The 17,799-nt window shown below is 37.3% G+C and overlaps 2 protein-coding genes across 2 annotated transcripts; both read right to left on the minus strand.

Moving 5' to 3' along the window:
- Nucleotides 1-2,069: 2,069 nt before the first annotated feature.
- On the minus strand, nucleotides 2,070-4,730 carry LOC311067254 (leukocyte elastase inhibitor-like). The gene is made up of 5 exons (XM_084088988.1): nucleotides 3,673-4,730; nucleotides 3,469-3,586; nucleotides 3,104-3,246; nucleotides 2,836-3,003; nucleotides 2,070-2,727 (listed from the first exon to the last, which is right to left on the minus strand). Exons 1-5 carry the CDS (start codon nucleotides 3,757-3,759, stop codon nucleotides 2,311-2,313), a joined length of 933 nt encoding a protein of 310 aa, XP_083945114.1. The 5' UTR covers nucleotides 3,760-4,730; the 3' UTR covers nucleotides 2,070-2,310.
- A 711-nt stretch (nucleotides 4,731-5,441) lies between these two features.
- On the minus strand, nucleotides 5,442-8,651 carry LOC311067253 (leukocyte elastase inhibitor-like). Its single transcript, XM_084088987.1, has 6 exons — nucleotides 8,287-8,651; nucleotides 7,967-8,107; nucleotides 7,763-7,880; nucleotides 7,399-7,541; nucleotides 7,131-7,298; nucleotides 5,442-7,018 (listed from the first exon to the last, which is right to left on the minus strand). The coding sequence occupies exons 1-6, from the start codon at nucleotides 8,329-8,331 to the stop codon at nucleotides 6,617-6,619; spliced, it is 1,017 nt and encodes a 338-aa protein (XP_083945113.1). The 5' UTR covers nucleotides 8,332-8,651; the 3' UTR covers nucleotides 5,442-6,616.
- Between the last annotated feature and the right edge of the window lie 9,148 nt (nucleotides 8,652-17,799).

Below are 17,799 nucleotides of genomic sequence, written 5' to 3' on the forward strand. Positions count from 1 at the left end.
CTTTTTTTTTCAGTGATCATTTCTGTTTAAAAATCTGTGTGTGTGTGTAGACACAAACTCTAAACTCTTGACAAGTGTTGTTATTCTTAACTAAAACTAAAAATGTAATTACTTTGGGTCGTTAAAATAAAGATGAAATTATATATATATATGTCACAAAAATGTATTGACTAAAATAATATATTTTTACCATTAAGAGAATTCTGTTTCATAATACTGTATAAAAGTTGCTAATAAAAGTAAAAAAAATAAAAGTGTGACAACTAGCCCCAGTGTCCTCTACACCGTGGTTCCAGAAGGTCATTTAAAATGTCTTACTTAAGTCACTGCATAGTTTAAAATAAAAAAAAAAAAAAAAAAACATTTATATATATATATATATATATATATATATATATATATATATATAAGATGGAAAAACTTAAAAATAAATATTTATATATAAATATTTATTTTGATAAGCTAATCAAGTACTAAAAATTAAATAAAAATAAAGGCTAAATTGAATGGAAAAACGCACCCGAATAAAATCGACAAAAGCTCATAACAAAATAACTAAACTTAAACTAAAATTAAGCTTCATTTTAAATTATATAATAGACTATAATATGAAATATATTAATAATGATAATAATAATTATAAAACAACACTAGTCTTGAATGTGATTGAACATTATTACCCATATTGTCACATTATATGGACTATATATAGGCTTTTGTTAAGGTCGTCTGATTCTAGATCAGTCTGAGTGGCACAAGTCTTAGATCAGATTCCTTTTAGTTTTGAGTTGATCTTTGAATTTGGTTTATATTTAATTGCCATATTTACTGATCTTTTTGTAACCACAGATCAGTTTTGATATATGTAAGGGATAATGTAGAGTGAGGCGGTTGTTATAGCGAATACAACCCCGACAGGCTGATCAGGATCCCGACGCGAAGCGGAGAATCAGCCTGAAGGGGTTGTGTTCGCTATAACAACCGCCTCACTCTACGTTATCCCTTATGTATATTACAACATATACACCCTGATGTTACATTCATAAAAATAAACTTATTTTACTAATTAAAATGGTAGATTGATTTCCTCTCTTTCCATGCTTTTTCCGCTCAACACTCTTTTCAGAAACCAGTTTTATCTGAGTTTCATTGGCACCAGAGTTTGACCACAGTTAAGGTTTTATTGAAGAATTGTAAAGATTTATTTCATTTATGTTGGATATACTGTTACAGTGAATGCATACACATATGTAGCCTCAATAAATGATTCAGTAAACTGCTAGATTTGATTACATGTACAGTAGCATGAAGAGACCCGTCCAAAACCACAGCCTGAAAGAGACTCAGGACAACTGCAATGCATTTCATTTCTTCAATCATAAACATGTTTCCTAGAACTCTCCTGGACTCATCATCCATGATTGCTGTCTGCTGTGTAACCTTGTTAACTCCATCTATATAAGCCTGATTTATTCCGTCATTCATTGCTAAGTCTTGTATGTGTCACCTCTGCATTTCTGAGCGCTTTAAGCCTGTTGCCTGTTTTTCCAGATTTTTCCTGGTATCTATTTGGATTGTTTGCCTGTGTTTTGACCTTTTGCCTGTTTTGGATTACGTCTTTGGATTAGTGATGGGAGAAAAGCTTTGAATCAATTGAACCAATTGCTTTGCAAAATTTCGAAGCTTCATGAAGGAGTGTTTCGAAAGCTCACATCATTTCTTTGGATTACCCTTTAATAAACTACTGTGTTTGGATCCTTAGCCTTTGCGTATCCGAGCAGTTTGTAACATTTATCATTGATATACTATTATAGTTTTTGGTAATATTTTTTTTTGGTAGATTTCCTTTTTATTATAGCCTATTAGGCTAGGTATATATTTTGTTTTCATTTGAAAGTTTTTCAGAATTTTGTTGTGTACATTGTCATTTTTAATTATTTGAGTACTTCAACTTAAACCAAATGTTTTTTGTTTTTTTTAAAGTAACATTTATGGTTTTAGTTAACGATAATTAAAAAATTATTATAATAATTACTAAAATTATTAGGAATTAATGTATTTCAAATAATTGTAATGCAGGTCCCACTTAACCTAGTAGGATTAATTTGTGTTTGAAGAAAAATCATTTTTGTAAAATGTTATACTATTAATTAAATAAGTCTTTATTCTGTAAACTGCAAAAGATCTGTTGGCACATATACATTTTTCTTAAACTGTTTTGATTGGTAGTAGTTGTCTCGAGTCTCTTCTACTCATTTTAACCAGATCATCACCTAAACTAGCTGAAGCGTCTCATGCAGCAGGACTCACTCATGGAGAGCAGAAGCGTCCATAAAACAAAATGCTCTTGGTTGGATTGTGTCGCATAAAGAAAAGGAAAGGATGGTCTGCGTTGAAGACCTGCGGTTTGAAGACCCGACGACCAACACAACCTATCCTTATGAAGACACCAGTGGCTGCAGCCGCTTCGGTTCCTTCCTCATTGACTTCAACAAAGGCTTTATGGATCACCTTCGACACCACCAGGTCGTTGTTGGAGGACATGCCTGAAAGATTCACCTTTTTCTCATCAAAAACATCCTCCATTCCCATGCTGATGAGAAGACTGTTCATGTCGTAGGTTTCCTCCATCTTAAATCTGGGCAGAGACACTTCAACCTCTTGTTTATACATGACTTCTGGTTCGGTCCATTCCATGAGCTTCTCGTAGGTCAGTGCCTTTTCAAGCTGGATAATGAGAGAGACATGTCAGATGAATAGTTAAAATAGTCCAAATAAAAAATTGTTTCACAACATCTGACTGGTCACGGCTGGCTAATTAAGCATTCAAATCACCTTCTGAAGGCCAGTGGTGTCGTCTTCCATCTCGTTAGGAAGGATGATCAACATACTGAGATTATTCCCGACATACGGCAGCTCCAGAACCTGACTGTTGATCTCTGGGATGAAGGCCAGAGGAAAGTCCTCCTTTTGATACATCATCTTCACTGGTTTAGTTTGATTCTGCCAAACATTAATGGAAATACATTATAACCCCTCATATTTCATCATGACTGTTACAAATATAAGTAAAATAATATAAAAAAAGAGCATGAATTCTCACCTTGTTCAGCTTAAACTGCCCATCTCTGGTGGCTTCCTTTGGGAATTTCTTCTCCCAGTTTCCTTTGAAGTAGATGGCGTTCACCAAAACCAGTTTCGTCATCTCATCGATGGCTCCCTGTGGCACCAAGTCCTTGATCTTCTCTAAAATACAAATGGACATTGTTCACTTTGAGCAGTGATTTGAACTGGTTGGGTTTGATATTTTTATCATTTATCTCAACTCAAGAACCCATGAAGCCAAACATGGCCGTTGAAAAGACATTTTCGCTGAACCTAAAGTGCTGCAAAAAACATGAATTAACTTTTATTTGTAAGAGTGTAGAATAAGTTTAAAATTGAGAATAAGTTTATGCTGAATTTCACCTTGTGTTTTTGTCTCCACCCATTGGTTGATGTTGACACGAGCAGCCTCTGATTGGTTCTTGAAGTCCACCTTCTCCAGTCCGGCTTCATAGTAGCTTTTTGCATCATTGAGGAATTTCTGTAATACAGCAAACCGATTGAGGTGGAAGTGATATTAGAGTTGAGAACATTTCCAGAACCTCCAGTGAATAAACCGAGTCTTACCTCAACAAACTGGTAGGATTGCTCTCCGTAGAGGCGATTGGCGAGACTCAACACATACGGGACTCCTGGTTTGTTCAGATCACTCATGAACTTGCTGAAGCTGGAATGAATTTGGTCCTCAGGTTTTTCCTCTGGACATTTCTGTTTGCATCAACAATATCAGATTTAATCAGTTGAATCAGACGAACCCAAAGGATACATGCATCTCTACAGTAAATACAGCTGTTCATGCAACAGAACCTGGACAGAATGTTAGCTAATTAAAGATGCATTTGTGGTTCTCAGACATTAGTTTTTTTTTTTTTTATCTATGCAGTGACTTTTTAAGTAAGACATTTTAAATGACCTTCTGGAACCACGTGTAGGGGACACTGGGGCTAGTTGTCACTCTTTTATTTATTTATTTTTTCAGTGATCATTTCTGTTTAAAAATCTGTGTGTGTGTGTGTAGACACAAACTCTAAACTCTTGACAAGTGTTGTTATTCTTAACTAAAACAAAAAATTTAATTACTTTGGGTCGTTAAAATAAAGATGAAATTAGGCCTATATATATTAGATGGAAAAACTTAAAAATAAATATTTTTATATATATTTATTTTGATAAGCTAATCAAGTACTAAAAATTAAATAAAAATAAAGGCTAAATTGAATGGAAAAACCCACCCGAATAAAATCGACAAAAGCTCATAACAAAATAACTAAACTTAAACTAAAATTGAGCTTTATTTTAATAGACTATAATATGAAATATATTAATAATGATAATAATAATTATAAAACAACACTAGTCTTGAATGTGATTGAACATTATTACCCATATTGTCACATTATATGGACTATATATAGGCTTTTGTTAAGGTCGTCTGATTCTAGATCAGTCTGAGTGGCACAAGTCTTAGATCAGATTCCTTTTAGTTTTGAGTTGATCTTTGAATTTGGTTTATATTTAATTGCCATATTTACTGATCTTTTTGTAACCACAGATCAGTTTTGATATATGTAAGGGATAATGTAGAGTGAGGCGGTTGTTATAGCGAATACAACCCCGACAGGCTGATCAGGATCCCGACGCGAAGCGGAGAATCAGCCTGAAGGGGTTGTGTTCGCTATAACAACCGCCTCACTCTACATTATCCCTTATGTATATTACAACATATACACCCTGATGTTACATTCATACAAATAAACTTATTTTACTAATTAAAATGGTAGATTGATTTCCTCTCTTTCCATGTTTTTTCCCCTCAACACTCTTTTCAGAAACCAGTTTCTTTGAGTTTCATTGGCACCAGAGTTTGACCACAGTTAATTTGTCACAGCGGTTTACAGTTAAAAATGACTCAAAATCAGGTTTTATTGAAGAATTGTACAGATTTATTTAATTTATGTTGAATATACTGTTACAGTGAATGCTAAATATGTAGCCTCATAAATGATTCTGTAAACTGATAGATTTGATTACATGTACAGTAGCATGAAGAGACCCGTCTAAAACCACAACCTGAATGAGACTCAGGACAACTGCAATGCATTTAATTTCTTCAATCATAAACACATGTTTCCTAGAACTCTCCCAGACTCATTATCCCTGATGCTTGTTAAACCTTGTTAAAGCTACACTGTGTAATTTTTTAAGTTGATTCTTAAAAAAAAACACTTTGTTCTTTCAAAATTATATGTGTTCATTAATGTGTAATTACTTCTACCAACTAATCAAGTATTCTCGTAAGCGTAGAATCTGCCATTTAGAATACATACGAGCGAGTCGCTCAAATGCCGGCAGCCATGTTGCGCCTCCATCTTGAAAATCCATTCGCCAAAGAGGGACATTCCTGGAAATTCAAGCTTCACCTTTCGCATTTTTACACTCAGTGGCACCGTTACGAATGCGAGGGGGAGATTACTCGCGACTGCCGGCAGATTTGAAATAATACGGCCACCATAGGAGTTAAAACGCTCTCGGAATGGGAGGGGCTAGAAAGTAATATTCAGTTGGTAGTCATTAACAATTTCACTGCTAGATGGGAGAAAATCCTACACAGTGTAGCTTTAATTCCATCTATATAAGCCTGATTTATTCCGTCATTCATTGCTAAGTCTTGTGTGTGTCACCTCTGCATTTCCGAGCGCTTCTTTGATTATCTGTTCCATGGTTTTAAGCCTGTTGCCTGTTTTACCGGATTTTTCCTGGCATCTATTTGGATTGTTTGCCTGTGTTTTGATCTTTTGCCTGTTTTGGATTACATTTTTGGATTAGCGATGGGAGAAAAGCTTTGATTCAATTGAACCAATTGCTTTGCAAAATGATTCACTGTTTCAAAACACGCTTTGAACCACTGATTCGAAACAAAAGATTCATAAAGGTTTTGAAGCTTCATGAAGGAGTGTTTCGAAAGCTCCCATCACTACTTTGGATTACCCTTTAATAAACTACTGCCTTTGGATCCTCAGCCTTTGCGTATCCGAGCAGTTTGTAACATTTATCATTGATATACTATTATAGTTTTTGGTAATATTTTAAATTAGATTTCCTTTTTATTTTAGGCTATTTTGTTTGCATTTTAAAGTTTTCGTTATTTTGTTGTGTACATTGTCATTATTAATTATTTGAGTACTTCAACTTAAACTGTTTTTTTTTTTTTCAAGTAACATTTATGGTTTTAGTTAACGATAATGATTAGGAATTAATGTATTTCAAATAATTGTAATGCAGGTCCCACTTAACCTTGTAGGATTAATTTCTGTTTGAAGCAATCATTTTTGTAAAATTTTATACTATTAATTAAATAAGTCTTTCTCCTGTAAATTGCAAAAGATCTGTTGGCACATATCAATTTTTCTTAAACTGTTTTGATTTGTAGAAGTTGTCCCGAGTCTCCTCTAGTCATTTTAACCAGATCACCACCTAAACTAGCTGAAGCGTCTCATGCAGCAGGACTCACTCATGGAGAGCAGAAGCGTCCGTAAAACAAAATGCTCTTGGTTGGATTGTGTCGGATGAAGAAAAGGAAAGGATGGTCTGCGTTGAAGTCCTGCGGTTCGATATAACACATAAACATCTCGACTTCGGTGGCTGCAGCCGCTTCGGTTCCTTCCTCGTTGACTTCAACAAAGGCTTTATGGATCACCTTCGACACCACCAGGTCGTTGTTGGAGGACATGCCTGAAAGATTCACCTTCTGCATGTCGAAAACATCCTCCATTCCCATGCTGATCAGAAGACTCTTCATGTCGTAGGTTTCTTCCATCTTGAATCTGGGCAGAGACACTTCAACCTCTTGTTTACGCATGACTTCTGGTTTGGTCCATTCCATGAGCTTCTCGTAGGTCAGTGCCTTTTCAAGCTAGATAATAAGAGAGACATGTCAGATGAATAGTTGAAATAGTCAAAATGAAAACTGCTCCACAAGTAAACATCTGACTGGTCACGGCTGGCTAATTAAGCATTCAAATCACCTTCTGAAGGCCAGTGGTGTCGTCTTCCATCTCGTTAGGAAGGATGATCAACATACTGAGATTCTTCCCGACATACGGCAGCTCCAGAACCTGACTGTTGATCTCTGGGATGAAGGCCAGAGGAAAGTCCTCCTTTTGATACATCATCTTCACTGGTTTAGTTTGATTCTGCCAAACATTAATGGAAACACATTATAACCTCTCAGATTTCATCATGACTGTTACAAATATTATTAAAATAATATTAAAAAAGAGAATGAAATCTCACCTTGTTCAGCTTAAACTGCCCATCTCTGGTGGATTCCTTTGGGAATTTGTCCTCCCATTTTCCCTTGAAGTAGATGGCGTTCACCAAAACCAGTTTTGTCATCCCATCGATGGCTCCATGTGGCACCAAGTCCTTGATCTTCTCTAAAATACAAATGGACATTGTTCACTTTGAGCAGTGATTTGAACTGGTTGGTTTGATATTGTTACTATAAAGCTCAACTCAAGAACCCATGAAGCCAAACATGGCCCTTGAAAAGACATTTTTGTTGAACCTAAAGTGCTGCAAAAAACATGAAATAACTTTTATTTGTAAGAATGTAAAAGAAGTTTCAAATTGAGAATAAGTTTATGCTGGATTTCACCTTGTGTTTTTGTCTCCACCCATTGGTTGATGTTGACACGAGCAGCCTCTGATTGGTTCATGAAGTCCACCTTCTCCAGTCCGGCTTCATAGTAGCTTTTTGCGTCATTGAGGAATTTCTGTAATACAGCAAACCGATTGAGGTGGAAGTGATATTAGAGTTGAGAACATTTCCAGAACCTCCAGTGAATAAACCGAGTCTTACCTCAACAAACTGGTAGGATTGCTCTCCGTAGAGGCGGTTGGCAAGACTCAACACATACGGGACTCCTGGTTTGTTCAGATCACTCATGAACTTGCTGAAGCTGGAATGAATTTGGTCCTCAGGTTTTTCCTCTGGACATTTCTGTTTGCATCAACAATATCAGATTTAATCAGTTGAATCAGACGAACCCAAAGGATACATGCATCTCTACAGTAAATACAGCTGTTCATGCAACAGAACCTTGACAGAATGTTAGCTAAAGTTCTGAGAACGTTCCCTGTTAACTGGGTTAGTGTTTGATGTAAATATTCATACGAAACCTTGAGTTCAGCAGGAGTCTGAGGATTCTGGGTTTGCTGCATCATTGGTGGTTCATTGTTAAAGCCCAGGACCTACACAGCATTGATATGGTAGAGTTAATAAAGATAACTTAAACATATATTGTGAGTGCACTTCTCAAATGCTCATTAGAATAGTTTCAAATGCACTAGAAAAGACAATGAAGAACTGATGATGTCAAACACATTCTTTGTTGATTTTGGCCCTCAGGCCTTTGATAATTAAATGAGTGGAAAGAGTGATTAATTGCTGGCACTTTACTGTTTACGCCATGTCTGGAACTCAGTTTACATGTGGTGCGTCCAGAATCAAATACTTCCCTACGCCAAAAGAGTAAGGCAAGGCAAGTCAAGTTTATTTATATAGCACATTTCATACACAATGGTAATTCAAAGTGCTTTACATAGAAGAAAATAAAATAATCAAAAGAAAAAAGAATAATTAAAACAGTTTTGAATAAAAAATCAAATAAAATACAGTACAAATAGTCGGACGAACAGTGGCACAGTGCTCATTCAGTAAATGCACAGCTAAACGTGTTTTGAGTCTGGATTAGTATGCACTGTATTTGAAACACAGTAAGCGAAAAGTCCCCGGATGACCTACTTCTACTTTCAAGGTTCTGAAGTGCGCATTCAATGGACACTTTACTATCCCATGAGGCCACGGGAGAGGATTTATGAATGGCAGTGAAGCGACGCAACTGATGCTGGTTGGTCACGTGACAGTAACAACATGGTGGATGTACGTCCGGATTACATTCATAATACACATTCATACTTCATATAACACGCTTTTTAATGCCCACAAAGTAAATTCAAATTAAAATGTATACATACTCAGACAGTATGTGATTCAGACGCAGCCACAGATTAGATCTCGTTCAGGAAACAATTTCCCATTAGTGAAAGCATTTTTACATATATAAAATGTAAATGCTATATACAGAAATGGGAAATAATGAAGTACAAATACTGTGTTACTTTACTTAAGTAGATTTTTCTGGTATCAGTTTACTTCACTATTTAAGTTTTTACTTGCACTCACATTTTTTCACGTCTGTACTTTCTACTTATATTTTCAAACCTGGCTCATTACTTTAATTCTAATCTGTATTTGCTGGCATGATCAATACTATTTCTTTTGTCATTGTGCGCCTTTTTCAACAGAAAACATGACTCCCCCATTGGTGTATAATTTTCTTGACTATCACGCACCACAGACGTAGGCTATAAGCTCCCACGGAGCAAGGCAGAAGACAACAAGAAGAATGATTAACGTTATGGATGAGACAGAGGGAGTTAGCGATGTCGACATGACTGAGAATAGAGACATTCCTGATCACGCATGGCCATATATGAGAGAGATTATGTAATTGTCTGCGTTAAAAAGGATTCCTGGCGAATGCATTGCTAATTGTGCGAACCTAAAAAGCACAAAATGCTGGCTTTCAAGAATTCGCCGTTGAATTTAAGAAAGCACTTAAAGGTTGTGTATGACAGATAATGCCCAGTTTTTGAAGCGATTCGCAGGGGTTCAGATTTAGGAGCGGCTAAGGATTTTTCCCTAAAGTTTTATTTCTCAGTGTTTGTATAAGGGATGTTGCCACATGTTGCTGGTGCTGATGGCACACACATTAATATTCAGTCTTTAGGACAAATTGTTTAGGCCAGTGAATAGGCCTGTGTCTGTTTCCCAGTAATGTCGCCAATTTGAGCATGTACTGATTTAAAGAAATACTTTTTCTTTTTTTATTATGGAAATGTGTACTCTGCTGTTAATTTCTCCAGTATTAAGCGATCATCTGAAACCTGACAGGTTTAGTCAGATAGTTTCCATATGCTGTAAAACCGGTAAACCAGGTGAAGTGCAAATTATGCTTGCATTATAATTTTCTTTCTGTTTGTACTTAAATAGAATTTACAGAATAACTCGCCTCAATTTTGTCATTTTTAAAGCATCCAAAGAAGAGGCAGAATCACCCTACAATCTATGATGTGGCCTAGGGGACGGCACATAGTTTTTTTTCATCAGCTTAGTCTTTTCTCTGCTTGTGTATTACATGGTGGTTGTTCAGCCTGGATACATTCATTAGCTAACAAAATTTTAAATGTAAGTTCTTTTGTATTAAAGCATCAATAGGATGTGAGGTCCAGTTATTTTTTAGTAGCCATTACTACCCATGCGTTTTTACTTTACCTTGAGTGAAAGGTTTAAGTCCTTAAATCTTTTTAAACATGAGTATCTGTACTTCTGCTTTAGTTAAGGATGTGTGCACTTTTGCCATCTCTGGCTATTGTAGGATTACAAATTTAAGAATATGTTTAAGATCTGCTGATCCTGCTTCCTTACATAACATCACATGAAAAACTAAGGTGAACTACACTGTATTGGGCATTCAAGGTGAACATGATGGCATCAATTTACTGATTAGATTCAAAATAGTTAGTTTTTGATCTTCCTACTGAGAGTCAAACTATGTGTGAATGTTTACATAGTCTTAGATCTTGTGACCATGTGATGTTTATACAATTTGGGGGGTATCATTATCTTCAGTCGGGGGTAATTGCAGGGTCGGCGCCAGGACATACGGAACGAGGGGGCCTCGTTGTGTCACTGGGGGGGCATACCTCTCCCACCCTCAATAATAATAATACACCCACTTTTAATTAAAACAACAACAACAACCTCTATAAATCCACGATTGCTTGAATGATCAAGCACGTTAGGTGTTTTAGACGAATACAGATTATTATGAATAAATACTAAAAAAAATACTTAACGTCATGACGTATAGTCATATTTCAATCAATTACATACAAGCTGCTAGTGACGTAATTTATTTAATCGCCTGTCGCGAGTGAAAATGCAAAGTTGCAAAGCTGATTTTAGTCTAGTAAAACTAAATTAATTTACAAAAAAAAATAAAAAAAAAAATAAAATAAAATATATATATATATATATATACAGTGAGGAAAATAAGTATTTGAACACCCTGCTATTTTGCAAGTTCTCCCACTTGGAAATCATGGAGGGGTCTGAAATTGTCATCGTAGGTGCATGTCCACTGTGAGAGACATAATCTAAAAAAAAAAATCCAGAAATCACAATATATGATTTTTTAACTATTTATTTGTATGATACAGCTGCAAATAAGTATTTGAACACCTGTCTATCAGCTAGAATTCTGACCCTCAAAGACCTGTTAGTCTGCCTTTAAAATGTCCATCTCCACTCCATTTATTATCCTAAATTAGATGCACCTGTTTGAGGTCGTTAGCTGCATAAAGACACCTGTCCACCCCATACAATCAGTAAGAATCCAACTACTAACATGGCCAAGACCAAAGAGCTGTCCAAAGACACTAGAGACAAAATTGTACACCTCCACAAGGCTGGAAAGGGCTACGGGGAAATTGCCAAGCAGCTTGGTGAAAAAAGGTCCACTGTTGGAGCAATCATTAGAAAATGGAAGAAGCTAAACATGACTGTCAATCTCCCTCGGACTGGGGCTCCATGCAAGATCTCACCTCGTCTCAATGATCCTAAGAAAGGTGACAAATCAGCCCGGAACTACACGGGAGGAGCTGGTCAATGACCTGAAAAGAGCTGGGACCACCGTTTCCAAGGTTACTGTTGGTAATACACTAAGACGTCATGGTTTGAAATCATGCATGGCATGGAAGGTTCCCCTGCTTAAACCAGCACATGTCAAGGCCCGTCTTAAGTTTGCCAATGACCATTTGGATGATCCAGAGGAGTCATGGGAGAAAGTCATGTGGTCAGATGAGACCAAAATAGAACTTTTTGGTCATAATTCCACTAAACGTGTTTGGAGGAAGAAGAATGATGAGTACCATCCCAAGAACACCATCCCTACTGTGAAGCATGGGGGTGGTAGCATCATGCTTTGGGGGTGTTTTTCTGCACATGGGACAGGGCGACTGCACTGTATTAAGGAGAGGATGACCGGGGCCATGTATTGTGAGATTTTGGGGAACAACCTCCTTCCCTCAGTTAGAGCATTGAAGATGGGTCGAGGCTGGGTCTTCCAACATGACAATGACCCGAAGCACACAGCCAGGATAACCAAGGAGTGGCTCTGTAAGAAGCATATCAAGGTTCTGGCGTGGCCTAGCCAGTCTCCAGACCTAAACCCAATAGAGAATCTTTGGAGGGAGCTCAAACTCCGTGTTTCTCAGTGACAGCCCAGAAGCCTGACTGATCTAGAGAAGATCTGTGTGGAGGAGTGGGCCAAAATCCCTCCTGCAGTGTGTGCAAACCTGGTGAAAAACTACAGGAAACGTTTGACCTCTGTAATTGCAAACAAAGGCTACTGTACCAAATATTAACATTGATTTTCTCAGGTGTTCAAATACTTATTTGCAGCTGTATCATACAAATAAATAGTTAAAAAATCATACATTGTGATTTCTGGATTTTTTTTTTATTAGACTGTCTCTCACAGTGGACATGCACCTACGATGACAATTTCAGACCCCTCCATGATTTCTAAGTGGGAGAACTTGCAAAATAGCAGGGTGTTCAAATACTTATTTTCCTCACTGTATATATATATATATATATATATATATATATATATATATATAGGCTATAGGCCTATATATATATATATATATATATTTTAAATAGGCCTATATATATATCGTCGCTGTCGGGCGGAAACGGCATATTTTTTGAGTTATTAAACATTGTATCGTTAAAGTTGGTATTATACCTAATATTGCTATCCTATAGGCTACTGTTGTGTACCAACATTAACACAACATTTCCCCAAAATCATGTTTAATCGGAGATACGAGATTTATGACTTGGGAGCAGGGAGATACGAGGTTAATTTACGCTGTCATTGACAAGAGTGGTAACTTACGGACACAGACGTCGCTGCTGCCAGTGTTCATTAAAGTCTGCGGTCGCGTTGAGCCTTTTGACAAGATAAGGCTTTAAGAGCCATTCAGATCTAATGATTGTGGTTACATACATCTTCCTAAACTCCATTTTAAACGTTTAAGAGATATGAGTGATGCATGCAATACCAAAATACTAGGCTGTCTAAATTAAGCTGTCTAAAACTAATAGGCGGAAATTAATCTGCACGCAAACAAAGTCAGCGGTCGCGTTGAGCCTTTTGACAAGAGAAAAGGCTTCAGTAGTTAACCAAAGCTAACGACTGGTTCCATACATCTTCCTAAACTCCATTTTAAAGGTTTAAGAGCCATAAGTGAAGCAGAACAAAAAACGATGAGCTGACAAACGTTAGGCTGTCTAATAGGCGGAAATTAGACCAGTAGACCTACCTTTTTTCTCCCATAAATAAAAACCTTGCTACTTGGGGTATTTTACATGCACAGTGCCAACTTCGAGTCAGTAAAATAATAATAAAAACAATATTTTAATACTGGTATCCAAAACATTAAATTCAATTCAAGTATTATATTAGATACATTTTAAAACTTCAATGCACATGTATAATAAGCCTAGTAATAATAAGCCTAGTAATAAGTAGACATTTAAAATACATAAATAACTGATATCATAGTTTAACACAGATAAAATCAGAGTTGAGGCTTGCTTTACGTGTTGCTCGACGAGGACTTCTTAATCGTTGTGACTTTCAATCCTGAGGAGACAAAATGCCGCGAGGCTCTCGCCGCGGAGTGAAGAAGAGGTGGAGTTACGAGGATTCTCAGACAGTTGAAGTGTCCAATGGAGTTAAGAGATTTGCTCTCAAGCTATTTTCAACACTTTAGATTGGTTAATAATTTGTAAAAATAACAGTACCACGTGGGGACTGACCAATAGCATCGATTTGTGAAAAAATATGAAATTGACCAAATTTGGACATACGAGGCTTCCACCCGACAGGCGACAGCGACGATATTTAATTATATGTCAGGAATAAGAGGGCACAGTGGAACCGTCACCGTGCCTGTTGCTGAGTCTCAACGGATGAAATCGCGCTCCGAGGCAGGGTGGTGTGCTGACCAGAGGTGAGGGGGCACAGTAACCTAGGTGGCCGGGCCAGGCCCCCTGGGGCCCCCTCGTGGCGCCGACCCTGGGTAATTGCCTTAAATGTCTAGATTTAGTGGTCATCTCTAAGGCTGTGTGTAAGGTCAACACTTTCAAAGAATGTCAGCACCTTTAAGGACAGCCCACTGAATGCCTATAAGATACCATGTAAAGTTCCCTTAGTTAGACTTGATGACTGCAGCTACCGACAGCTCGTGTTCTCAATAAAGAATCCTGCTGAAGAAAGACTGGGGCCTGATTTATAAACGTTGCGTACGCACAAAAGAAGGCGTACGCAGCTCTCTACGCAATAATTGGTATTTATAAAAAGCAAACTTGACGGGAAAATGTGCGGTCCTTCACGCAAACTCTGACCCAGGCGTACGCACAAAAACGGGTGAAATGAGAAATGGCGACACCGTTGGCAGATGGAAGAAACACGTGAAAGTGTGTGAAACTGTAGACCGTTGTGTAAAAGAAATCGCAATACTGCCTCTCATAAATAACATGAAGACTTTACAAAGCAAGTCTGACAATTAACAGCCTACACGAACACCCGTTTGATCGATCTGCAGTGTAAAACAAACAAAATCAAACGAAGATAAGGCCTACAACAGAAATGCAAATTAACACATTTGCAAAAAGAAGTGAAATATGTTCTGCAATAATATTGGCATGTTATGCAATTAATCCTCTGGCGATGGAGCGCTAGACGCATTTTTGCATCGACTTTGATGTCCGACCATTTCTTTTTTATTTCGGCCACGGTCCGAGGTTGTGAGGCTGCAGCATTAACGGCGTCTGCAACCTTTTGCCACTCAAGTGACTTTTTGGCATTAGTAATACTGTGCCCTCCAAACAACATTTTACTCCTCTTTTCCACCTCGCCAACGATCATTTCTACTTCACATCATTGAGTGAAGTTACGTTTCTTGATTTTCCTCTCTGTGTTTGCCATGATTTCGCAATCGATGAATATTAACTTTGTGGGCGTTTCACAGACTATTTATGGGCAACTATGGGCGTGACATGAAGCCGCAAAAGCTGCGCTACATTTAGAATTGATTTAGATTTATTAAGGGAAAACTGCGTAGGATGTGCGTGCGCACGGTTTTATAAATCCGAATATTTTTGTTACGCACGTCCTATGTTTCATCCGTACGCCACTTCTGACGCAAATCCTACGCAAAGTTTTATAAATGAGGCGCTGCTGAGTTTCCAACACTATAGGCTATCTAAATATAATATCAACAAACAACACGATTAATTAACCTTGAGAGCTGTAATAGTAGCCTAAAAACGTGCTAAACGTTTACGATAGAGTCATTAAAGCGATACTTCAGGATTTAGCATTAAGCTTTGTATTAGTAGAAAACCTGTAGTATTTTCGAATTACCATGCTTTCCACCCTCATATCCCCCTGAGACGAGAGATTTATGTATTTTTTGTCTGGAAAAAATACTCCGATGACGCAAAAATCGTCATTTTGCGTCATCGGAGGATTTTCTGGCCAGAGGCTAAAGAATACAGCCAGTAGGAGGAGCTGTTCCGCATGTTTTCAGCCCGCCCATAGAGGGTTGGATCTCACTCACACAGTGTTGCCAACTTAGCGCCTTTGTCGCTATTTTTAGCGACTTTTCAGACCCCTTTAGCGACATTTTTTCAAAAAAGCGACTAGCGACAAATCTAGCTACTTTTTGGACAAACCTCAGTAACCTCCAAATGTTGCCAGCACAGTCCTGCGAGCGTGAGGTTTGCGTTCTCCCTGCCGTCACACACCTCTCTGCGTCTACCCTGTTCAGTGAATGGCTGAGAGAGGTGCAGCAGCACGGACGGAACAGACGTGAATGAGCAGTGTTGTTTCCACGGACTTATCCACTTATCTTTTGTTTTATATTTAAAGAATTTAATTTTACCATTTTATTTTATTACTTGTGCTTATCACTTGTAATACTCACTATCACATGCTTTAGTTCACCCAGTTTCCGAACTCTCTCAATTCAGATAATTTTACACATATAAAAAATAGTCATTCAACAGCTGTATTGTCTGACAAAAAAAATATAGTACATGAGAACAGCTTTATTGGACATTCGGCTATATTATATTATATTATAGTATGTAATATTAAAATACAGTATGTGAGCATGATTTTAACGAGAAAAAACATTAGGCAGGCAGAACGCAAGTATGCCGTGATGACGTCATGAATATGCTAATTGACGTATGACGTCATCTAGCGACTTTTAGCGACTTTTAGGGGAGGCGTTAGCTACTTTCCTTTGAAAATAGTTGGCAACACTGAGTTAGAGACCGCGTTCTTTTTGATTGCTATCGCAGACGAGAGCAGACGTCAGTTGAATCTCTCCAAGGAAATTTGAGAGAAGTTATCTTCTTTGAGAAACTTGATGAGAATTACATGTATATTGTTCCAGAGACGATGTAGTGGAAGAGAAGTAAATTTGATATGAAAGAGACCGAGAAAAAGAGTTAAATTGATTTTATACTGTGTGACGCAGTTACGGAGAAACCGCATATGTGACGCAGTTACGGAGAAGCAGCCGTTGTAACACAGCGCGTTCACAAATTGAGGTTTATTTATTGAGAAACAGACTTATAATACGAATATATTTTTGAGTGAGGAAGAGAAAAGGATTTTTCTGAGTTGTAACCGTTCTTCAAACCTAAAAAAAAGGTTTATATTCAAGCTCATCTGGTCTTGGTGAGTTACACTTTTATTCCATTTGGGTTAAATGTTCATGACATGCTTATATTAGAGAATTGTAAATGAGAAATCTGTTTATTTTATAAGTAATGTATTTTCTTCATAACCACATTTGGTGAACGAAATGATTGCACGTTGTATGTGAAACGCAATCGCCATTTTGATGCCGTGTTAAACACTGTTAAATGATGTGATGTGTAACGTTATGTTATGGAAAACTAACAAGGTTTTTTCTGATCTTGTATTCAAGGTCAGGTTTTTTGTTTTGTTTTGTATTCTCTGTTTTCTTCTTGTCCTTTCCTGATTTTAATTTTTCATCGTCGTCGAGTGTGTGCTGTGAATTGAGTTGATGCTGCTGTGAAATCGAATCTTTCCGGATTGGAGTTCCTGGATTTTGTCTTAACTCTCATGTTCGCGGAGGGAGTCGGGACTGGCGAGCCGCACGAGTCTAACAACGAGTATTGATCGATTGCCTGAAACTGACATTATCGTTGCCGAACTGGATGGTAGGAAATTGAACTATAACAGCTCTCACACTTTTCACTGTTACTGGGAGGAATTTCATTCACGAGGAGAAACGGACAAAATCATTGTCATTACCCATTTCAGCCATAACTTCAGAGACTGCACTCAACTCATGTCGAAATTGAAAGGTTAAATTCCTGAAAAAAAAGAATTTAAATGTGAATTTATTAATTATTTGTTTTATTTTGTGTTGCTTGATCAAAGGTAATTGTTT

The sequence above is a fragment of the Abramis brama genome (assembly GCF_963993115.1).
Source record: "Abramis brama genome assembly, chromosome: 17".
NCBI classification, from domain to species: domain Eukaryota; kingdom Metazoa; phylum Chordata; class Actinopteri; order Cypriniformes; family Leuciscidae; genus Abramis; species Abramis brama.